Source organism: Alosa pseudoharengus, unplaced genomic scaffold (genome assembly GCF_046254945.1).
Source record: "Alosa pseudoharengus isolate Yale_2024_CS ecotype anadromous, Long Island Sound unplaced genomic scaffold, YU_APseudo_1.1 YU_APseudo_1.1_scf_19, whole genome shotgun sequence".
Classification (NCBI taxonomy): Eukaryota; Metazoa; Chordata; class Actinopteri; order Clupeiformes; family Clupeidae; genus Alosa; species Alosa pseudoharengus.
The window spans coordinates 34883265-34908502 of NW_027468657.1; the positions used below are offsets into that span (position 1 = coordinate 34883265).

Consider the following 25238-nt stretch of genomic DNA (forward strand, 5'->3'; position numbering starts at 1 on the left):
CATTGAGACAACAGGGGTATACAAAAAAATCCGATTGTCGCTTACAGCAGCCGACTATTTAGGTTAAGTTTATAACGTTGTGGACGGCCACCAAGCGTCTTCTGCCTCGCGGCTGCGCGCGCATCTAGTTTTGTTGGTAAACGGGAAACCGGTGTATAGGCCTGGGGTATGAAGTAACGTGTTGAGTTGTGTTGAGATGGATCCGTTTGGACGCAAATATTCTTGATGCGGTTTCAGGGAAGACGGAGGAAAAAAAGATCAGTTTCGTACGTGTGGACTAGCCCTAAGAAAGTGGTAGGTCAAGCTTAGGGCCCGTCCACACGGAGACGCTTTTTAGGTTAAACGCAGAGGTTTTGCTTCGTCTTGGCCGAGCGTCCAAACGAATCCTGTAAACGCACTGCCCGAAACCGCACCTTTCTGCAACCTGGTCCCAGAGTGGAGAAATCTGAAACCGTAGCCCGTTTGAATTCGTTTAGACAGCGAAACCGCACATCCTGCTTGCGATGATGTCATTGCCACACCTCAGCTGCCCTGGACTTGCACTTGTAGTATTGCCTACTAGTTTTCATACATGACATTACCTACGATTACACTCCGTAAGATAAATATCACAACTGGTGCTGCGCAGCGCCGATAGCTTATGACTTGGTGGACTGAACACGGTTTTTCCCGGTGTTTTTTTATGCATTCTAGCTACTGACAGTGACGCGAGAGAACTTAAGTTATTAGGAAAGTGCGGTGTAAGTTTAGGCTACATTAATTTGTGCGTAGTGCCAGTGTCATTCATTTATTTTACATGTCTTACAACATATATACATGCATTCACAGTCGAGTGAAATCAGATATAAGCATACAAAGACGCTTATTGCGCGATTTAATGCGCGATGCGATTTAATGCGCGATTTGATGCAGGCAAAAGTATTGACTGTTAACGAAGGTTTTATAGCAATAGTATAAATGTGGCGACAGAATAGCCTAGAACTTGGGTAAGCCTGCGTTTAGTAGCCTAATTGCAGTGATAGCCAAAACTAATGTGAATCACGGACTATCCTACAACCAAAGAAAGTAAAGGTGATTAGTAGGCCTACCTGCATTAGCCAAATAATGGACGGGACTGCACCCTTCACAAACCGTAAAATAAAGTTTATTAGTTTTACAGTTGACTACAGTTGACAGTTCACCATCAGTCCACACAAACAATTCTGGTTTCCTTGCACTAGCCATTTGGTCGTAGCCTATTCTGTCTGTTTGTAAAGCGCAAGTTTTGGTCAATTTCTGTAAAGAAACAGTGCCACCTATAGGCCTGGGGTATGAAGTAACGTGTTGAGTCGTGTTGAGATGGATCCGTTTGGGCGCAAATATTCTTGATGCGGTTTCAGGGAAGACGGAGGAAAAAAAGATCGGTTTCGTACGTGTGGACAGGGCCTAAAATTGTCAAATTTATTGAAATAAATTCTTGTCATCTAAATATATAATCTAAATATATCCTCTTCAACAGAGTTAAAATCAGCTGGTGCTGCAGATAGAATAATAAATAAATACATAACACACATATTTCTGTTTTCCAGCAACATATTAGGAAGCATAGGCCATTATACAGCATTGTACAATATATTCAAGGAAATGCCAACATGCTGCATTAAATGGATCCATAATCAAGTCATACTGAGCACTGCTGGTTGGGAAATATTTTTTAAATAAACTTTGCAGGGATGTGATGTAGGCCTACTGTTTAATACATGGATCACAAGAGTGCCTCCCAATCAGACGTTTCAGCGATTTCGCTCAGAAATCTCAAAGGCATAATACTGTCGCGATCGGCGCCTGTCCCATACTCAAGTTTTTTTGGTGAATGCAGTAATCTTATTTGCTAGGTGAGGTAGGTGCTTGTCTTTGCCTTGTAACTGGACATTTAACCTCCAATGTATCGCTAAGATATATCAAATATATCGCTATAGGCCAGCTTCGTCAAGAAATGTTCATTAGTGAACGTGCTTGCAGATTCAAACATGCGCTCTTCCTCCAAGAAGAGGCGACTCGGAGCTCAAACGTGCGACAGCACTTTACCTCGGGAAAGCCACCTTGCCTCGCTGTGAAGTATCAGCCTTTTGGTCAGCTACCATCTCTTCGCGTGTGGAGAATAGACGCGCTTTTAAGGGCCGGTTTTTGATGAAATTCACCACTCTCACGCCACTGTCTTTTCAAGCAGCTACAATTAAATAAAAAATTAAACGTGACTATATCACACTGGGCTCCGCACTGCGCCTCTGTGCAAAGAACTTCAGTTCGCGGCGCCCCCTCTCCTTCCCTCATCACAAACAAAGTGTGGGCACGGAGCAACAACAACCCGCGCCTTGCCGTGCGGCTGCAGTCTACTTGGAAGCAGCGGGGAACATAGGACCCTTGCCTACTTTTCTGCTGAGGATGATCTGTTAACCAATAAGCATAGATATATATCTATGACCAATAAGCAATCGGACAGGGGCGGAGCTAATGCTTCACTATAGGGGGTGCGACGATCTTTAGTGGGCCCCTATACTGTCGGTGTTTATTCCAACATCATGTTTTTATTTAGCCCACTTCATATTGTGCTTATTAGAGGCTGAGGCATTTTGTTTATGTCCTGATGACCTAGTCTACCGTTTAGTTTATGCATCGGTGCAGCTGTGCGTAGGCTATTATCAGGCAACTCAATGAGAGAGAATTTCCCGTGTGTGTTCACACAAAGTTAGCCCACCATAACTTCCCAACTGCTTCACAACTGTGCAGTATCCCATTAACTGCTCGACAATAGGCTATTTACAATTTTCTTTAAAATTTGTAAACACGTTGTCAAAATCAACTTTAATGTTGTTTGAGCAGGAGGGAATAGTAGCCTACGCATGCAGCAATTACAAAAGTTGTGGGCTAGGCTATACTTGCTTTATTTTACTATGGTTGCCAGTTATCAACACACAATGTTAAGCTAATTCACTAACTCAAGACTTCAAGGCTATCATGGATATAAACGTTTTTTGGAAACAATGAAAGGGTGGAGGTAGCAAAGGATGGAGGCAGCAAAACTAGAGGAGTTATTTCAGATGAACAAGGTAGGCAAAGGCTTTTCAAAACGTTACCATTATAATATTTACTGATGTTAAAGCGCGAACGCTGTTTAAAGCCATACAAAACGGAAAACAGAACAAAACTAAAGGTAACTTTACCCTTAGGGTCGTATAAAGTTGTCCAAATGAATAGGTCGTTATTAGGCGTTATTGTTGTATATTGCATTTTGTACTAGGCTACTTTTTAGGTGGCCAATGCATGAACGAAACTGGGAAACGGACAAATATTAAGCCTTTCAATGTTTTGTTGCGCGCGGAGGGGTAGATGCGCTGAACATTCATTCCTGCTGGCGTGCCTGATAGTGACTGCTGTTGTCGCGGCAAGCTTAGGCCTATGCTCCTGCCTCTAAATAGGCACAGTGTAGACTAGACCTACACTGTAATAAATGCAGCCTGTAGCATAGGCTACTTCGGCAAACCCAGACCGGTTGTGGCATCAGTTTCGCTTTTAAAACGCAACAGTGTAGCGAGAGGGAGAGTGCGGGCTATTTAATTTGCAGCATGACAGACGAACTCCCATTGTGAGCGCACTCTACGGACCAGTGGCATCTTTAATAGGCCTAACATTTTAGTACAAATAAGCATCGGTAAATATAACAATTAATCAAGATAGATTTGGCCAAAAGTGGGCCCCCTTTGCGGTCGTGGGCCCGGAGCGACCGCCCCCCCTGCCCCCCCCCCCCGCTCCCTCCGCTTATGCAATCGGAGCATTAATTGCTTGTGTAACGAAGATGCTACACAGACTCGCGTAAGAGAGAGAAAACTTTTCCCCCCACCATGAAATGCTGGGAAATTGCACACATTTTAACGCTGAAATGTAAAAAAAAATCTCCCCCGTAACGCCCCCCTATTATTATTTTTGTCAAAAAATAGTCATCATTGAAGGCCTAACCACTGAATGCACGGTCCGCCACTGTGTGCTAGAGATGTTGATTAATCTGCTGCTACATCTTTATTTGAATTGAATGTATTCACCATAAACAAGTGCTCTTTGTCACGATCTGGCTCAAGACCATGGCAAATATGGAGACAACTCGAGGGGTTAGCGTTAATAAGATAATAATTTATTTACAAAAAAGAAAGTAACAAAACAAAAGCAGGTCAAGCCACCCAGACAGCTCTCACTGGCGAAGTGAGCGGGGAAGAGGGAAGAGACAGGACACTCCCACAGGCTAGCCTATAAAGGTACACCCGGGCCCAGGTGTAACAATCAGGAAGCCTGTAAGACACACAAGACGAGATAGGGACACCTAGTGCCCCGGTGGACCCCTGCAGTAAGACAGGGCAATGGCCATGGCACAGGCACCCATGGTAGAGGGGCCGTGACCCACAAGTGAGGTGAACCACACAGTAACAGAGAGCAGTGAGCTGCCTTGCTACAGTGGCGCTCGGGGAGCAGTGAGGGCAGGGTTAGGTGCCTTGCTCAAAGGCACTTCAGCCGTGGATGTGGGCATGGGAGAGCAGTGCTCAACCACTTCCCCCACCCACATTTTTCCTACTAGTTGGGGATCGAACCGGCAACCTTTTGATTACAAGCCCAAAGCCCTAACCAGTAGGCCACATTACAACATTACTGTGCAACATTACTAGGCCTACTTTATCTTTTTACAGATAATTGTGTAGCTCCAATCCCCACATTCCAGGAAGATGGACAAGCCATAAGCCAATGTCCACCAGAAAAGTGACAGATGGCAGCTAACAACCCATTCAATGTTATGAGGTTGGGCTGCTCCCATACATCTTTGTGGTTTTCACCTACAGTAAGTAGCCAACAAAACAGCTGAACTTGAATGATTTGGCACAAACAGTCAGTTAGCAACTACAAATGTATTTGCAAATTCAGGACAAAACTGGAACTTTTGTCCTGAATTTTAAGCACAATGACATTTTTAAAACACACTATTAAAACCCAACATCTTCAAATATATCACCTACAAAGTGGTTCTGATGTAATCCACAATATATTTTTTCACCCTGACCTTCAGAATCCTCTGCGTCAGAGGCTGTAAATGCCTGTTCACAAATCGTTTTGTTTCTGAAAGAACCACAGGTTATTGACAATTACAATAATATGTACATTTAATTAATACTAAAAATTCTACTTAAAATGGAAAATCCCTCAGTACATCTCTGATATAATATGTGAAATTAAAATGTTCTTTCAGGCACTCCAACTGCCACCGTGTAAGGGTCCTTTGCGCAATGCATGGTGCAACCGGAGCTCATCTGTGCAACTCACATGTGTTAGATAATTCCAGAACACAGTAACATCGAAGTAGCACAGGGATTGCCATTTGACAGTGGCTGTTGCTGAAGCTGTGAGGAAAGGTAAGCTTTCAGGGGTCTTGATGTTGCTTGACATTTTTAATTTGGGAACAAAGTTAAAAGTGGAGGACGTCTCAAAGAACCCTTTCTTGATTTGTCTTTTTCAGATTAGCTACCGGTCTCCATTTTTGAAGCTCTTATTTACAACCAGTTTCAATCAAGATGTTGAATTTTGCTAGAACAGCTTCGAGAAACCTCTCTCGCTCCCAGACTACGACAAGAGGTGTATCATCCTTGGTTAAGAAGGTATGTCTTAAAATATAGAATACTTTTGTAGAGTTGACATTGTGAGTTTGCGTAAAATATTGACGTATAACGTTACGCCATGGAAGGATAAAGCTGTCCACGATTAAGGTTAGCTGATGACATGCTAGTTGGACATGATGTTCGCAAAATTTAGCTAGTTAGCTAGCCATGCTATGCTAGCTGCTGTAATTTCAAATGTGTTGCTTGGGTGTCCCATCAACAGGGTTATGTTGGATCACTTCAGTATTGTTTTATGTTAGCCTGTTCCAAACTGTAATAATGATCTGTGGTTAACTCATATTGGTAACAAGATATTAGCGAAGCCTTAACGCTTAGCTAAAATAACGATAGTTGGTAAAGTCATGGATGTGTGTTGCCAGTGTTGTAACGTTATCGTGTAAATTTACCTTGTTATTTGGGTTAGATGTACTTTTTTTTAAAATACGTTTAATAACGAAGTGTTGTTTTACTGTTGCATTTAACCAGATGGTCGTAGTCGCTATGTAAATGTGTGTTACATTAGCTGACTGGCGCTAATGTTTGCGAAGATCGGGGACTTGATTCGTTGTTGGTTCCGTAACAATGTCATTCCGTGCAAACATTTGTATGTGATTTTAATGTTTATCACAGCAGTATGTGCTCTTGAGTGGTGCCATTTTCCGGTACTGCAACTGGTTCATTCATTCGTTCCCCACATGTGCGACAGAGATGTCTGCTCGTGACCTTCGTTAGGTGTCCCTGAACACTGCGCTCGTCCAGCCCCCTAGCAGTGTTCCGTAACCCGAAATCACACACATTTCCCCTAGTGTCAAAGCTAGTTAGCGATTTTGACTCCACGATTCACGTTTCTCCCTAAAAGGAATCTCCCCACCCCATTACATAAACACACTAATGTGCTGAACTTGTTTGCTTTAAGGCTTGCTCCAATGGATTGAGGCAAGATGCGCTGAGAGTCTTGACCAGAAGAGATTATGCGTGAGTTCGAAAGTCTATTTTGACATTTTGATGAAGCTTGTCTTGATTAATTTTACTACATTTTAGCAGCATTTTTATTTTTGTATTCTTTACTGTGCAGATCAGAGGCAATTAAAGGATCTGTGATTGGCATTGACCTGGGTACCACCAACTCTTGCGTTGCAGTAATGGAGGGTAAACAAGCAAAGGTGAGATCATCATTGTGTTGTATGATCAGTGCAATTGATTTTTTGTAACCATTATTAATGTTTGTGTGATTGGAAATTTGCTTTTTGATGTTATTGAATTCACCTCCAGATATGTTTGTAATGGCATTGAACCTTGTCTTGTATTCACACCCAAATGTGGTGTGATCTCATATTATAGCTGATATTTCATAGCTCCCGATTTAATTAAACTAAATAGAATTCTTTGCATGAACTGTAAGTGAGGTGAATATGGTCTGTACCTGGAGGGTGTCACGGGGAGAAATTGAACAGTGTATAGGCCTACACAGAGTGCACACAATGCATATTACATATGAAAGGTGACCTGAGGCTGTAGGATGAAGGGTCGGTTTAGCCTGTTCGTCTCCTCTTGGTCAAACTCTGAAATGTATATTGCTATTAGTGGTCAAGTTTATTGTAGTCATCCACTCGGACGAATGGGAAAGGTAATCCATTAGTCCTTAGAGGCCTTATTATCCCCATGGAGCTTTACTGGAGTTTTACTGAAGGCATCAAATTTCACAAATCTGGAACTGTGGTTTTGGGATGACTTTGAGTAGATTACTACATGATTCTAGGGCGGTTCCTTAGTGACCAGCAGAGAACAGTGTTTCCCATACATTGACTAATCTGTGGCGGGCCGCCACGAAATCAAAACCGGCCGGCACACAATAATGTTCTATGTTGTACTATTTAAATGAGATAAAATCCTTTCATTAAGCTGCGCTTTGTATGCACACAGCCTTTCTCTCTTGTAACAAACCCGCTGCCCCTCTTCCACATGTATATTTAACAAAACATTAACCATTGTTGAAAGATTGTTGATGCCACATAGAAGCATTGCATAGAAGACGGCGTGCTAAATTGCTATTAAATCCGCTTAACGTTGTGACCATACTGAGCAAATTTGTTCAAAACTGCTGCATTCAAGTTAACTCTGCTAAGGTCTTATCACAACATAGTACATTGGGGAGACTAAACTAAGCAATGCAATCAAGCCGCATCTCTAAGCTAACGTTAGAACACTGTTTGGATGTCGAGCTTAGCATGCTTAGCATGCTTAGTCACAGCTGCTTGCCAATTTCTACTGGGTAATTCGTGCAGGGCTCTATTCATTTTATTGACTCTGACACTGAATGTTTGCAAAATCCCGATGTAAAAGGAAAAGTGTTTTCCAAGACTCAAACGTGCTTGTCCCAAGGAGAAGTACGAACTTTTATTTTAACGAACTACGTTAAAAACATTATGAATTGACTTCACACATATATCAGCAGCCTTTTAACTGTGTTAAAACTGCAAGGGTTCCCTCAAAGTGACAGGCACTCAATTAGGCCTATACACTACCAAGACAATCTTAGTCTAAATCTAAGTGACAGTAACTTAAAACCTACACACGTACACCCACCAACCAGAAGTGGCACAGTCAAGGAGGATGACATAAATATAAAAGACATAAATGTGACCATGTACTGCACGATTATTTGTAGCTTTTGCAATTAGGTAATTGCGTTGGTCCATATTGCAATTGCAATAATTGTGCAGCCCGCTCAGATCATGTGACTAGTAACAGCCTCTGTTAACTGGAATGTATTGGGATGCAGCAGTCTTCTGTTAGAGACCCATAACCTCTTGAATGTGTAACAGGTCCTGGAGAACTCCGAGGGAGCCAGAACCACCCCCTCAGTCGTGGCTTTCACAGCTGATGGAGAGAGACTGGTTGGCATGCCAGCCAAGCGGCAAGCGGTCACAAACCCCACCAATACCTTGTATGCTACCAAACGTCTGATAGGGCGTCGTTTTGATGATGCTGAAGTACAGAAGGACCTGTGAGTTTTTCATTTAATTTATGTGTGTTTGAGCATCTAAATACCCAAATGCAACATTTTGTTCCTACTTAAAAAAATAAAAAGGGGTGAGTCAGCATGTGATTGAGGGCAGCACACATAAAAAAAAATCTAAAGAGCAGTTATTTCTTAAATAAACTGCTTCATTCTCCATTGAAATCAACAGTAAGACACCCTTGCAGCTTGAAGTTGCATAAAACAAGTTAATCTATAGTGAATGTGGCATTTTGTCTCCAACATAGTTTTCTTTCCGGTTGTAGTGAGTGAATTTTAAGTATACCTCGATATAAGCATTTCAGCAGACGCCTTTTTATGTCCATAGGAAAAATGTCCCATACAAGATTGTACGGGCCTCCAACGGTGATGCTTGGGTGGAGGCTCATGGCAAACTGTACTCCCCAAGCCAGGGTGGTGCTTTTGTGCTCATGAAGATGAAGGAAACAGCAGGTGACTTAATGGGGGTTTTTTTCACTACTGCTTTATCATGTTAAATGCCGGCATTGTATTCATTGTTTTGGGTTTGTTTCAGAAAATTACTTGGGACACAATGTCAAAAATGCTGTGATCACAGTCCCAGCCTACTTCAATGACTCCCAGAGACAGGTAAATTTTATGCTTCTAAATTATAAAATATCTAAATAGATATTGATGATAATTGGAAAGCTGTAAGAATTGTATAAATCCAATCCACCCTTTATGTAGTATATTCAACAATTAGTAATAAATTCCTTTTTTACAGGCAACAAAAGACGCAGGTCAAATTGCAGGCCTTAATGTTCTGCGTGTCATCAATGAACCTACTGCTGCAGCCCTTGCCTATGGCCTGGATAAAACTCAGGACAAAATGTAAGTATTTAATCACAGGGACTGTTGCACAAGAGACATGATCAACAAACAGTATAAAAACTAATGAGCCCATTGTTTATAAAAAGTTAGTGTTTCGAGATTAATCATTTTGATGGATGGGTGCATAAAGGCTTTTCATTAATCCCTCTGCAGCATTGCAGTTTATGACCTGGGAGGTGGCACATTTGACATCTCAGTCCTGGAAATTCAGAAGGGTGTTTTTGAGGTGAAGTCCACTAATGGAGATACATTCCTTGGGGGAGAGGACTTTGACCAGCACCTTCTTCAGTACATTGTCAAGGAGTTCAAGAAAGAGGTTGGTAAAATTCATAAAACATTATGAGCATTTTCTTATTTCTTTTTGTACCAATAAAAGTGTCTGCCATTTCACTCATCATAATTCTCATCTAATATCAATGACGCTCCATTTTCACATTGTTTTTCATATTTTTTTTACTTAATGTTTTGTGAGTTGAGTGGGGCAGACGTGCCTGCTAAATACTTACACTCTGACTATGTATAGATGCGATTGCAACACAACTGAATATTGTCCTAAACAGGATGGTTAAAATTAGATTTGTTGTGTTTACACTATTGCATCAGCAGTGTGTAAAAAGGATGAAATAGAATTGTGATATAATAATTGTCAACATGGTTTGAATTTACTTTATCCCTGTTTGAAATTAAATAAGCCAACCACATTCTAATGATGTATATGTATATATCTTTACGCACACACAGAGCACCACTAATGCAGTTCAGTAGTGAACAGGATTGTTTTTATAAAGTTTCTCTTTTCCAGTCGGGTGTAGATCTAACAAAGGACAACATGGCCCTGCAGCGTGTGAGGGAAGCTGCAGAGAAGGCCAAATGTGAGCTGTCATCCTCTTTGCAAGTGAGTACAGCTACCCATCCTTATGCTAGTCAAAAAAGACAAAACCTTGTATTGACCGCACCTGTGTAATAACTGCAGTGCCCAATAGCCTATTAATGAGAATCGGATCAATGCTTTAATCAGAAAGTGAAGCGAAGAAAAGAAATGTAATCCCATGTATAGCCCGCCCCTTTGTATTAACCTCATAGCTGAAAAAAGTTTGCTAGATCACAATGCTAGTAGAATGCTCCATTGACTTGAATGGGATTTCCCAAAGTTCTAAAGTAAAATAAATTATGTAATTACAGCTGCAAACATATAATTACCGCTGTCAATGGCAACGGGTTTTGTGCTTCTGATTTACGTCTTTCATATCACGCCGAAAGTGGTCCGGGCACTTCTTGCAATGGAACTTAAATCAAAAGCAGACAATTGATCAGCTGTGTTCTAAAGCATGTTTGTTTCAAGTGCAACGTGTGTTGCGAACTATTTGTTTCTCAGCAAAAGCCACAACAATTGGTAACAAATAAATGTAAAGTTGAATAAATGGGAATGATTGCCGAATGTGTTTCAATGGAACTCTTTGACACCAGACATGTAAACATGCTAACACCGTGATCTCTTCCATCAGACTGATATCAACCTGCCCTACCTGACCATGGATGCATCTGGCCCTAAGCATTTGAACATGAAGCTCACCCGATCTCAGTTTGAGGGCATCGTAGCTGATCTGATCCGCCGCACAGTCGCCCCCTGCCAGAAGGCCATGCAGGATGGTGAAGTGGCCAAGAGTGACATCGGTGAGGTGCTCCTGGTCGGTGGAATGACCCGTATGCCAAAGGTGAGTGCAGCATTTGTGATGTTCAGCCAAATTTGTTGTTAGTTCTAAATAATTAAGGATTCATTGTTTACTTAGCTTTTTTTTGAATATGCAGTTTACATTCTGAGTAGTGTTTATGAAATACATATAGGTTAGGGGGGGATGGGAACACTGGTTTAATGGTAAATGCAGACACTGCCGCAGATTGACATTGACAAACAAGCCCTGTTTAACCCTAAGAGCCCGATTGATGCACTGTGCGTCAAAATTCACACCCCTCCTTCTCTGTTAAATTACTCCACTATTTTACTAAACTATTTGAGATGGCACATTTATCGCATTCAAAAGCACAAGCGGGGCTTTCCAACGAGACCGGCCATTGTCTGTACGCTCGAGTGCTCATTCAAACATAATATTCCTGTAGAAAACCTGTTGCCCAATTACATGCCCGCAGGTATGCCTGCTTTAAAAATACGATAAGTGTGGGGGGGGGGGGGGGGTTCCAGCTAAGTATTCAATAAAGAATACATAATATTATATTAATTATACATTAGCCTATTATAAAAGTGTAGTGAACAAAATTTGGGCATGGATATTTTGCTTTTCTGATTTAAACAACGTCAAACTTGGGACTGCACTTACTCGTGCACGTAGCAAGACACCTGCCAAGTTTGAAATTAATTGGACAAACAGTTTGACAGATATGTGGTTAACACACAAATGCACACACAGACAGGCGTTTCTGTCATTGGGGGCCAAGCAGAGAAGCTGCGAGGCAACCATTGTGTTTCTATGATTTCTTCTTATTATTGGGGGCCAAGCAGCGAAGCTGCGAGGCAACCATTGTGTTTGTTAGTTTTCTTATTATTATTATTCCGCCATTGAAGTCAATGGCAGCCTATGGAACCAACTAATTCTTCACAGGTCACAAATTTTGTCCAATCAACACAAAACTTGACACACATGATCTTCAGACAAAGCCTCACAAAAGTTGTGGTGTTTTGTCTCCGGAAATAAAACCGTTCATCCATAATATCCAATCGAAATTTGTGGCGAAGCCGCCAAACAGGAAGTGAGCTCATATCTCAGCCACCCTTGCATGTATCAAAGCCAAACTGGGTGCATGGACTCCGGACCCAATCAGGGGGACACTCAATAAATCGGGTGACCTTTGACCTCTAGGGGGCGCTGTAATTAAGAAACATGCCTTTTGGCCTGTAGCTGCTGTTGTGTTTGGAATTAAAATGTACTAGTGGTGTTTGGTAATACTGTTGGAGGTCCTTAGGCCGACCCAGGCCAACTTGTGATGTCATCGTAATTGATTCGGCCGCCATGTTAGATTTAATCAAAAACATCAAAAAGTTTTCACAGGTCGCAAATTTCATCTGATCTTCACCAACATTGGCACAGACCATCTTCAGACCATAACCCATCAATATATTGCTCTCTGGAACAATTGACAAAAGCATTCGCCCATAACAGCCAATCGAAATTGGTGGCGAAGCCGCCAAACAGGAAGTGAGCTCATATCTCAACAACCCTGCCATGTATCATAACCAAACTTACTACATGGATTCATGACCCCATTAGGAGGACGCTCAAAAACGTTGGTGACCTTTGACCTGTAGGGGGTGCTGCAATTAGCAATATTGCATTTTGATCTGTAGTTGCTGATGTGTTTTATCAATGTTTTATTTTTTGATGCGAAACTGATGACAACATGTTCCATCCAGTTCATTCTAATGCGTGCGTGCAAGGGCGGGGCGGGGCAGGACGGGGGGACGGGCAGGGGTGATTAGGTGCGGGGCTGGCTGGCGGAGGCAGTGACAATACTCAGCCCTGTTTCAGCCCCACAAAATAAATTATGTTTTGATGTGAAACTTGTTGAAAGTGTTGATGGCGGGTATCTGCTGAATTCAGTCTTGTCACCTTGGCTACTCTGGCCTAACTGCTTGGCCCCCTCATTGCTGCTTGCAGCTATATTTTATAGATAGATTGCATCATAGCTACAGCCTACATACAGCTCTGTGTTCATTTCTGTGGAGCGCAGAAAGGTCAGAGTGAGCCGAAAGAGAAGTGATTGATCAATGCAAGTATTAATACATCAAATGATGGCAGATCTAGGCAGCCTAGGCTCTGCTGAAAAAAACCCCCAATATATAGCATGTGTGAAAGGCACTTACAATGACCGAATAAATCCTTATAACTAAGGCAGTGAAAATGCCCCGAAAATAGCCTTAAGGTTAAATGATTTAAGATTGTGTAGGCCATTTGCTTCGGTTATGTCAGAGGCTTTGTTGCTCTTCTGCTTTCCCACAAATGCATAGTTTCACACAACAATGCTTTGATGTTGTGGTTTCAGCTAGTCTCTTTCTACACTGCTGAAGCTTATTCTAAGCCCTTTTTCCTTCCCCAGGTCCAGCAGACTGTCCAGGATGTCTTTGGCCGTGCACCAAGCAAGTCGGTCAACCCTGATGAGGCGGTGGCTATTGGGGCAGCCATCCAAGGTGGTGTCCTGGCTGGAGATGTCACGGATGTGCTCCTACTGGACGTGACACCCCTTTCACTTGGCATTGAGACACTTGGTGGCGTTTTCACAAAGCTGATCAACCGTAACACCACCATTCCCACTAAAAAAAGTCAGGTAGGGACCTGAACCTGTGATTCTATGTTTGAGAACTTTGAATTACAAAGTCAATGATGTAGGGATGCACGATATATCGGCGGCCGATATATTATTGGCCAATAAGTGAAAAAATGAAAATATTATCGGTCCGATAACAGAATTCTGGCCGATAATTTGCGCCGATATTTTTTAAAGTCCTAATTTAGGCCTACGTAAGGTCCGTCTGGCTACACTGAGCTACTTGAGCTTGGTTGGCTATACTTTTTCCTCAATATAATGTCAGCGGTGTGAATGTACTGTATTTCACCACTCTAGCAAAATCTGTGGATATGCGTTCATTTGGGTGTCTGTGCATCTCAAAATCGTCTCGTGAATGATCCGCCATTTAACCTTACCAGAGCGAAGCTCAGCCCTATCTAGAGCCGTCTTGTGCTGTTGTGTTTGCACTTTACCGCGCTGATCGGGGAAACAAATAAGCAAACTCGTTAGTGGGACGAGTACATAAGTAGGCCTAGTTCTCAGTTGTGTTTTAGTATTATATTTGCATTACGTTAGCTTGGGTTTTGTATTACTACCTAGAAATATGCTAACCATTCCTGCTTCAGTTCCAGACAGGTAATCATAATAAGTTATTAAAACTTTCGGGGCTAACCCCTTTCATTTCTGCTGCAGCAGGTTGTGCGCAACAGAGTAGACGGACATACAGTCTGAGGAGTTGCAGATTTATTCAGTTACCCGCAGTTGAAACTAAACCTAAGTTTCCCTCACAAACTTTGATTTGGTCACTATACTGAAGCTTATTCCCAGCTGAGGCCGTTTATGAGCGTTTAGTCCTAAATGAAAACGATTCATACTCTCTAGCCACTCACTCGCAATTCACTGACGTCAGGTTCACTTAAAGGAGCCACACATACTGTAGGGCTAGGCTACTGTTATGTTGTTGACTGCCACACTATTGAGGACTATTATGAGTTCTGTCCATCATTTGGTGGTAGGTAAAATTACTGCAATAAAATTATGCTTATTAAATGCTTTCCCCAAATCACTTTTCACAATTTATTTTCAAGAGTAATATTATCGGTTATCGTATCGGTATCGGCCACAACAAACCAATAAATATCGGTTATCGTTATCGGCCCTAAAATTCCATATCGGTGCATCTCTACAATGATGTATATTGACAGAAGACAAAGTTGCAGTTTCATAACACCATAAAACATGTATTCACTCACAACCCCACCAGGTTTTTTCTACGGCTGCTGATGGACAGACACAGGTGGAGATTAAAGTTTGCCAGGGTGAGCGTGAGATGGCTGCAGACAACAAGATCCTGGGCCAGTTCACCTTGGTAAGACGGTGACATTAAGATTCATTTATTTGCCTCCCGGTACATAGGTGAGGGGATTTATTGAACAAGGTACTCTTGTCTTCAGGTGGGAATTCCCCCGGCTCCACGAGGAGTGCCCCAAATTGAGGTCACGTTCGACATTGATGCCAACGGTATCGTCCACGTCTCCGCAAAAGACAAAGGCACTGGCCGTGAGCAGCAAAGTAAGTTAAAAGGCTGGACAGAACCTCTGTTTGCGTGATGGACAGTCCTCACTTGTGTGAATGCCAAGCCTGTGTGTATGATTCTCTTCACTTTCTGTGCCTCCAGTTGTGATCCAGTCCTCTGGTGGGTTGAGCAAAGATGACATTGAGAACATGATCAAAAATGCAGAGAGATACGCAGAGGAGGACAGGAGAAGGAAGGTAATGTGTGCGTTTTGTAGAAACCATCAGTGACCGTGTTGGAGGATGTTGTTTGCTCTTGGTATTGCAGTTTTTGCTGTACTAATGGCTGTGCTTCACAGGATCGTGTTGAAGCTGTGAACATGGCTGAGGGCATTGTCCATGATACAGAGTCAAAGATGGAGGAATTCAAAGACCAGCTTCCAGCTGATGAGGTAGGCTTTGAAGCTGCTGTTAGATGAATAAGATATAGACTCCTTTAGATGGTTACTTACAGAAGTCTGTATATTTTCAGTTGGATAAGAATGAAAACTTTTGTCAAAATGAACTTGTTACCGGAGGATATCTTACAAATCTGTCACACCTTTTGCTTTATTTTCTTCTAGTGCAAAAAGCTAAAGGAGGAGATTGAAAAAGTCAGAGACCTCTTGTCACGGAAGGACACAGAGACGGGAGAAAACATCAAACAGGCTGCCACTAACCTCCAGCAGGCATCACTCAAGTTGTTTGAAATGGCTTACAAGAAGGTATGGTTATGGTTAAGTTTTCCAAATCTACACCAGAAAAACAATTAGTCAACATTTCATTAACATTGTAAGAGCACCAAGGGAAAAAACCCTCCTTGGTCTTTAACAGTTGGTAGTGAATAAAATACGGATTCCCACTGTATGGCCAGGGTTGTTACTATGCATATGGTTGTTTGTTCCCTTTTGTAGAAGTGAGATCTTTCAAGTAGTTAGCTTTTACCCATTTTAAAAAGACATACCTTTGTTGATGTCATTCTACATATTCATTTAGATGTGCTCACGTGAAGAACAAATAAACACACTTGTTCCTACTAGCTACTCATGCAATATATAGCTCTGTGGTCCAGAATGGAGCACCCAGTATATGTAGGAAAAGCTCATAGCTGGACAATGCCACCTATGTCACTCCAGTTATTATGCTAGCAGGTTTGTTTTGCATACCTGTGGGGTAGGTTTAGAACGAAGCCCTTCAGTGCTCCTTCAGAAATGGAAGTTAAGGGGTGCCAGTCAGAATAGACTAACGATGGTATCAATTTGTAGATTTGTAATATCTATCTAGATTGTAATTATGTAGATTTGTAATATTTGTGCTGACCCCTGTCCTGTCCTGTTGTCTCCCTCAGATGGCGTCAGAAAGAGAGGGCAGCGGCGGCTCCAGCACTGGTGGTGGTGAGGAGAAGAAGGAGGGACAGCAGTAGAGCCTTTGCACATGTATTGTGTCTCAGACTAAAGAACTGAAAGGCTTGGGATCATGGAGGACACTATCCCGAGCGCTCATTGCATTGAAGTCATTCTCACATACTGTGTTTTTGCAGTACAATTTACCATATATTATCAGTCTGTTAAATCTTTCTCTTATCTAAATCTCTTTGTAATTCAATAGCTGAAATTATTATAATGTGTTTTTTTTTGTTGTTTTTTTTTCTCAACCTCATTGGCAAGAGTCTGTGAACATGTGTAGATATCTATAGTAGTTCAATGTTCATCTGATTATTCACTTTGTTTCAGTTGTCCTCATGGCTATAAATGGTCTCAGGGGTTAATGACCCTCTCACAATGTTTTAGGTTAATTCTCATCCCTAGCAAGCTCTCAAGATGTGCATGCACATGGAGGAGGTAGAATGTCTTGTTCCTTTTTCACATCAGCGGTGTATGGATTAGTAATGCCCAAATGCGTTCCTCGAAGGGGATCAAATGTGGAGTGTGAACTTTTGAGTGAAATGGCTTGGCTGCTCCCCATCCATTTTGTTGCACATTATTCCATTGATTACTGAAGCCTGAAACTCTTCTCCTTGTCAAGTTCACATACTGTGAGATGCATCATAAATGTAGAACATCAGGTCTTTTTTCCAACACAAGGCCATAAATAATTTCGATGTGCACAACGACGCTTTACCTGGATCTGCAAGATTGGACTTTCAGAAAATACTGATGCTTGACATTTTCAGCTCTTTAGGTCATGGTTATTGTGAAAATGCATCAAGCCCCAAGCGGCCTTTGAGATTGTTAAGGCCTCACTGACATGCAGGCTATGGAATTATGTATGAAGTGAGGTTGTTTAATGTTATATGGAGTTGTTAAGTAATATACAGAAGGGTTAAGAGGTGATTGGTGATTCCACAGCAATCTTTTGTAATAAAACATTTAAATGTGTTTTTCTTGTCTTGAAATGCTTTACATCATAAGCTTTAACTATATTTAATAGTTGGCTATTGGCTTTCTTTTAATTTGTGAAGTTTAATCAAGAAACTTAAACTCATTTATAGCAACACTAGCTTTTTCCCTTTGAAATAACTGCTTAAAATTTATTTTGACGGCACACTGAATTGTAATGTGGGAATTACATCTGTCATTTCCATTGTGCCTAGAACGCCTGGCATTGCAATAAGTGACATTTGTGTGCTAGGAAATATGACCTTTTTCGTCAGGTATACACACTGGATACCCCTTAACATGTTTTTGCCAGCATGCAAGCTAGTCCAACAGACTTTCACGGAACACTTGAAAAATAAGAATAAAGGAGTACCCACTGTGTTAAAAGTAGATGCTAATTGTTACATTGTGTTGCGTTACATTGTTTTAATTTCTAACCAATAAAAATGGGAATGATCAACCTTTAGATGAACACGTCTTAGTGTGCTGAGTAGTAAAAGGGCAGTGTCAAAGTCCATGTATGATAACTTGATTTGCATCAAGCTGATAATGCAGCTTTGCACAGCACACATTTTCAAGTCCTGTGTAGAAAGAGGATGAACTGTGATGTACTGCAGTTATGCGTTGGTTGTCATGGGCTTTTCATGTTCTGTGACATCACAGGAAGGAGTGAGCTCTTTTGGTCTTTCCAAGTGGGCATCATCTGTCAGTGATGTCAACAGCAACTAAGCATGACATCACTGAAAAGAGAATAGATTCTTTGACTCCTGTTGAAACAGCAGGTGCTAGAGTTTCATCATAGTAAATATGGGGGTTGCCTTATTGACTAAAACGAGGCACAGCTTTTGCATCTTGCCTTTCAACCTTGCTATTAGTGTTTCCATCAACAACATCAAAGAATTTACTAAGGCGTCTTCCTTTAAAGGATGGAACAAATCATTGAGGTGTTTATTGACTTTTTTCTAAGTTTACAGTTGTAAATAAAATCAGAAACATCATGTTATCTAATTTTATAAAGTTAAAGCAGCCTTGGTGAGAGTGAAAATCTTAAATTATGACCTTTAATATAAAGTAAAACATAGAAAAGCAAGTCTCAAATTTGCTTGAAATGTTTAGCCCTGGGTACTAGGTTGCATCTTGTATACAAAGCACGACCCATTCACAGGTGTTAGAAATGAAATTTGTTTTTAGAAACAATTACAGTCCATGTGTACATTTCTAGTATTTTCACATGGGCCAACTCCTCTTTGTATGGCACCACTGTAAGACTTCTCCCAGACACAGTTGTGCATTTTCACTCCAGGAACTCACTTCTCAGGCTCCCTTCACTGTCAGAGAAGTTCAGCAGTTCTTCCAGGTCCCCATCACCATCTGTGTCCTCTTCCTCCTCTGCCTCCCTGGACGTCTGAGGCTCAGCTTCACTTTTGCTGCCCAGTTCCAGATAGCCCTTGGCTGGTGGGTTGGGGCCACCACTGCGGAGTCCACTGGTCTCATTGGCTTTGACGACTTTGGTGCTCTGGACCATGGAGAGTCGTTCGTCCCAGTTCGTCCCAGCCTCGCTGTCCTGTTCCTCCATATGGCTCAGAGCATGAGCACTCGGAGCCAGTGACACCGTAGACCTGCTGGTGCACAGCCCCATGAAGACGTCCCCTCCCTCTGGCGTGCTTGCTCTCTCTATTCTTAACACCACTGCCTCCTACCACAATGATCTTGAGCTCATGTTCCATAGATGAGCTGTCTGACAATGAAGCTTCTCAATAGTTAACACAGGGTGGTGGAAAGATTTAAAGCAGGTTTGAAGTTGTTCCCTTTTCATGCCACAACCAGATGGTTGAACATGTTCCATTGCCAAACGGAGCCTCTCAAGGTCTCTTGAGCTGATGGTTTACCTGCGGTCAACATGTGTCACCTGATTGTGGCAGTTAATGTCAGTAGGGGAAATAAGTATTGAACGCATTGAAATTTTTTTTAAATAAGTATATTTCCAATGAGACTATTCACATAAAATGTTCTTCATACATTAGTATTAACTCAGGAAATCCACACATATAAAGAAATCCAAACATTAAGGTCTGTAAATACATTTATGTGTCATAAAGTGTAATGAGACAGGAAAAAGGTATTGAAAGCACCAATTGAAATTTTTAAATATTTTGTGGAAAAGTCTTTGTTTGTAGTGACAGCTTCTAGACATTATCCTGTATGAAGAAACTAATCAGTCACAGTATTCAGGTGATTTTGGCCCATTCTTCTAAACAGATCGTCTTTAAATCTTGAAGATTCCACACCTAAATCCATTTATAATTATTAATTTGCACACAAATAACTGGCATCAGTGACTTCTTTGACATGAAGATCCCGGGAACTACACTTGCTTTTTCTTATTTGTAAAAATGTACATGTCAGTATGTGTATAGTTATAAAACAGAATTTCTTTATAATATGTATTGGCAAAGCAAGCCCATGCAAGTTTAATTATATATTGTTTAAAAAAAAACATTCAAATTTCTTCATTCCGGTGTTATTAGGCAGGGGTGCCTGCAGGAATGAATGCTATGGTAGGCCCATGCACACCCATCTAAAAGAACCCCCTCTGCACACGCAACGAAACATTCAAAGCGCTGATAATTGTTTTCCGGTTAAGCCTACATAGGCTAGTATTAATAGTACTATTTTACTTTTTTCAGAGCAGGGAATGAATAAATGGGCATTGAATAAACAAAGTTATACTCAAGGAAGCAGTAAAGCTAATGACCAGATATACACCAGTTCAGCATGGAAATATTTATATTCATGTATTTTGGTAAGTACATTTTAAACTGCTACAACAAAATTCCCTGATATTCCATGACTTTGCCCCAAAAATGATAAAATTCCCTGACTTTCCATGTCTGGAATAGACTTTCCAAAATTCCATGATATTCCAGAAATTCCATGATCCGTGGGAACCATGTAAAATAGGCTTTAATGGGCATCAAGACAAATGAAATATGTTCGTGTGAGATGACTTAGCGGACACAAATTTGTGGTATTAAACTGTTTAACTGTCAAATTGCTGCCAAATGCATTTCCCATGTCAATGAAATTTGAACCCCACCATTTTATTGCCACACATAACACCTCTTCTTAATTGTCACCAGATGGTGCTGCAGGACAAAGCATTTTTCTCTTTTAAGCAACGCATGTCAATCTCAATGACATTTTCTGTGATTCATTTGGCCGTTGATAGACAATGCATAATGAGTATGCTTTGCACACCTACATGTCAACATTGAAGACTGCCCTTTCCAATCCTTACAACAGAAATGTGTGGCATGCCTGAAAATATCACTTGGTTATAATGTTTTTGATTAAACAACTTGATATTGATGATAAAATAGTTATTGATGATAAAATAGCACATTAAAAAAAGAGAATGGTGACATTTCTGAGGGGGAAAGATTCTACTGGGGAGAGGTCCCCATGTGGGCTGTCATAGAAGCAGGAGTGTGTTTGTGAGTGTGTCAATGTACACACACACTCACAAACACACTCAGTAGGTATGTGCCTGGTTTTATACACATATGTGGTCTCACCCATTCATTTCGTATGGCCAGTCACCACAGGTATACAAAAATTTAATAAAACTGAATAAAATGTGTGTTCAGATGCCCTGTAGAACAAAGTCATGGAGCCTCATTACAGTCAAATTAAAGTAACAAAAAAAGCGCATTGGTCAAATTTGACTGGGAATACAACAGGAGGATTAACTCTTCGTTCAACAGGATATTTTAGATAATAAAAGAAATAAAAATGGCATGATAAATTATGTACATCTAATGGTGTGTTTAACAACCATAGGCAATGGCTGCCAACAGATGTTCTGTATGGTCTATAAATGAGACTATGGCATCAGTCAACAGGTTGTTTGGTATCCTTACAGCTCATTGAACAAATGCTTCATTTCTTCATTTCTCATAGCACTGCAACAGTCATTTTCCTTCATCAGTCTTACTTGATGATGTTAACCCAAGGAACAATAATATACATGAGAAATATTAGATGAAAATATCTAACCTTTCACTTAGATGGCAAAAATATGTTTCTTTCAGATGTCCACTCCAACACACATTGGACATATACATATCTAAGAACTGTCAATGACCAGATGCCATTAACATTTTTATCCTTCAATGGATGTAGATTAAACAAAATGCAAACTTTAAACAAATAGATTAATTCCTAGGCCTTGTGAAACAAAGCACTTACCCTGATTGTTAAACTACCCACATGCCGTTGGCTATTCATTTCATATCACTGGTGCTAAACTACATTGATATTCTCACAACCATTCATGCCAGAGACAAACTGAGAGCACCTATTAAAAGAGAGCAACACTTTCACATGATGCCTTGATATGCCTTTGTTTAAGATCAGTACCCTGAATTAAAGTCTGAAGCTAGTCCCTCCCATGATTAATTTGACTAACACATCTAGTCAATAATGGAAAGATTGATTAGGCTATACTATCCTAAGCATGGCTTATACCTGGCAAACGTATTAAGCCTTTTCATCTTTTTATAGTGTTATAGTTTTTTTGGATATGTTTTTGATCTGAACCATGGCACTGAACTTCTGTAGCCATCTTCTCACTGTAAGATCATATTTTTGAGATTTATCATGGACTACCTTGGAATACTTGAATAATCATGAAGAAAATATTCTATTAGGTATGACAGGTAGGCTACTCCATGCAAACGTAACTGTATGTTGAAAGATGATTGAAATGTGGTGACCGTTTAACAGACACAGGCACATATCATATATTATTATTATTAGGGCACGCTAGAGTCCTACTAAAAGTGAACAGTTCATTATTGACTTCTGTAATAACCACTATAGATTCATGTCCAATGTTGTTGGCTAAACGTTCTTCCCCTGAGGGACTGAAACACTGATACTCACCATTTAAATAAGTCTCTGTGGGCATCATTGAGGACTACTCCAATGGGCCTTGTTTTTCTGTTTGGACATACAGCCCTCCCTCAAATCCCCATCCCCTGGGTTAATTAATCACCTTCAATTATGACAGCCTGATTTCACACAGTTAATTACCTTTTTAAATACTGTGGTGCCTCCTCATGGTATCATGTACGTAAAATGTTTTTTGCCCAAGGGTATGACATGTTCCATAACATGACAGCACAGAAAGGAAGTTATGATGTGAAATGTGTTGCTGTGTTCTTGTGCGGGTTTTGTTAATGATCTGTTTGGGTATGAGGCTATTTTGCTCATTATGGCAATCTAAGGACTTCTGAGTTTTAGTTGTTTTGACATTAATTAGGGCCTACAGGTGTAGAAGAAAAACATTTTCAAGGAGGACTATTTCAGGACAAACATGTCATTGTAAGAACAAAACAAAAACATACTGATAACAAACAGTGAAGTCATTCTACCATTCAAATAGCTAATTACAGTGCATGGAAATGCACTGTACTATTCTTTCTAAGCTTCTTATACTTATTATTATTATTCTAACCAAACTTTCTCTGTTTAATTCAGCTTCAACCGTTTAACATAAAAACTTTGTAGGCCTAGACTCTCTCCATTATACAAGAATACAAGGCACCTTCCATCTAACTGTCTCTCATCCATCCACTTCAAACTATTTAACTCCATCCACTTCAATCCATCTATCCACTTCAAACTATTCAACATGATTACCATAACAATCAGCATAGCAAATGCTTTATTTAGCATAGCAACCACCATATGTACCCTAGCAACACCCTAGCAACAATCGCAATTACCCTATTAACACAAACCACTTTCCTTTCAACGTTCTCTCCATCGGTCTAATTAGACTAAGTTTAAGTTAACATGGAATTTTCTTTTTTTCTAAATTTCTTCTTATTTATTTATTTGGGTTGCACTCTGTGCATAGATGAATGCGTTACTACTAGTAAAAATACTTTTTTTCTAAATTTCTTCTTATTTATTTATTTGGGTTGCACTCTGTGCATAGATAAATGCGTTATATAAATAAAAGTTACTTACTTACTTACTTACTACTTCCAACTATTCATTCATCCATTAATCTATCTGTCTATCAACATCCATTAAACCATGTCAACCACCATAGCAACCAAGATGATTACTCTACCAACCATAGCAACCACTTTATTTGGAATAGCAACCACCATATGCCTTAGCAACACTTTAGCAACCATCTCAATTACCCTAGCAACAACCTAGCAACCATCATAGCAACATTTTTACCTTGTTTCCACCCATCTTCTTCAAACCATTCATCCATCCATTAAACTATCAGCTTATCAACATCCATTAAATTATCTTTCTTTCAATATCCATTAAACTATGGGCTAAACTGTGCACTTGCTTACTTGAAGTCGGCAAACCAGTTTCCTGTTCGTTGACATGGCTATGAGTGCTTTAGCTATACCAAAACATTTGAAACACAATGTACTGTGTAGCGAGTCTTAATGTCTTTGTATGGTTTACGAGGCTAGGATCTAAGGAGAACTGCTGTGTGCCTCTTTGTCGTTATAAAAGCGATTTTAGCTTCCACCAAGGATGACAACGAGGGATGTCAACGAGGAAACTGGTGTGCCGACTTCAAGTAAGCTAGTGCACAGAGCCCATTTGTTTATCAACATCCATTAAACTATCTACCTATACACATCCATTAAACTATCTACCTATACACATCCATTAAACTGTTTGTCTACAACATTCAATAAATTATCTATCAACATACATTAAACCATGTCAACCTAGCAACCACCATAGCAGCATTATTAGATTAGATGGATTAGATTAGATTCAATTTTATTGTCATTGTGCAGAGTACAAGTACAGAGACAATGAAATGCAGTTTGCGTCTAACCAGAAGTGCAAAAAAGCAGTGTAATGTGATGCAAGTGCAATGTAATATACACAGTATAGGCAGGGAGTGCATACACAGTATAAGATATATAGTGCAGTGTAGACAATAGTATACAGTTAAGAAGGTGGAATGGTTTACAGTGATATAAATTCACTATAAATATGTGCAGTGTATTAGCAGTAACCTTAAAAGTGCAGAATAGATATGGGTATGCAGTATGGACAATGTATGAACAACATGTAAAGATGTGTGCAGTGTAGTAGCAGTAACATTATACGAATAGTAAAAATAACATATCTATATGCAGTGTATTAACAGTAATATATTATAAGAAAAGCAGAATAAATATGGACATTATTCAGTATGAACCATATAGACAGATATGTACAGTATGTACAGTTATGTGCAGTGTAGTAACATTGCATTATAGTAACAGTAACATTATAAGAGTAGTACAAATAAGTGTATGTGCAGGATGAATATACAAAGAGCAGTAGAATATAGCCGTGTATACGTGTAATAACAGTATTTATAAATATAAATAAAAACACTGTGGGTGGGATAGGGCAGTGCAA

General features: G+C 40.4%; 1 protein-coding gene across 1 annotated transcript; it reads left to right on the forward strand.

Annotated features, from left to right (window-relative positions):
* Positions 1–5307: 5307 nt before the first annotated feature.
* On the forward strand, positions 5308–17777 carry hspa9 (heat shock protein 9). Its single transcript, XM_076292600.1, has 18 exons — positions 5308–5432; positions 5537–5675; positions 6592–6650; positions 6751–6838; positions 8501–8682; positions 9023–9147; positions 9230–9303; positions 9440–9546; positions 9700–9862; positions 10349–10441; positions 11052–11261; positions 13657–13884; positions 15110–15214; positions 15300–15417; positions 15524–15618; positions 15720–15812; positions 15984–16124; positions 16748–17777. The coding sequence occupies exons 2-18, from the start codon at positions 5592–5594 to the stop codon at positions 16820–16822; spliced, it is 2040 nt and encodes a 679-aa protein (XP_076148715.1). The 5' UTR covers positions 5308–5432; positions 5537–5591; the 3' UTR covers positions 16823–17777.
* The last annotated feature ends 7461 nt before the right edge of the window (positions 17778–25238 follow it).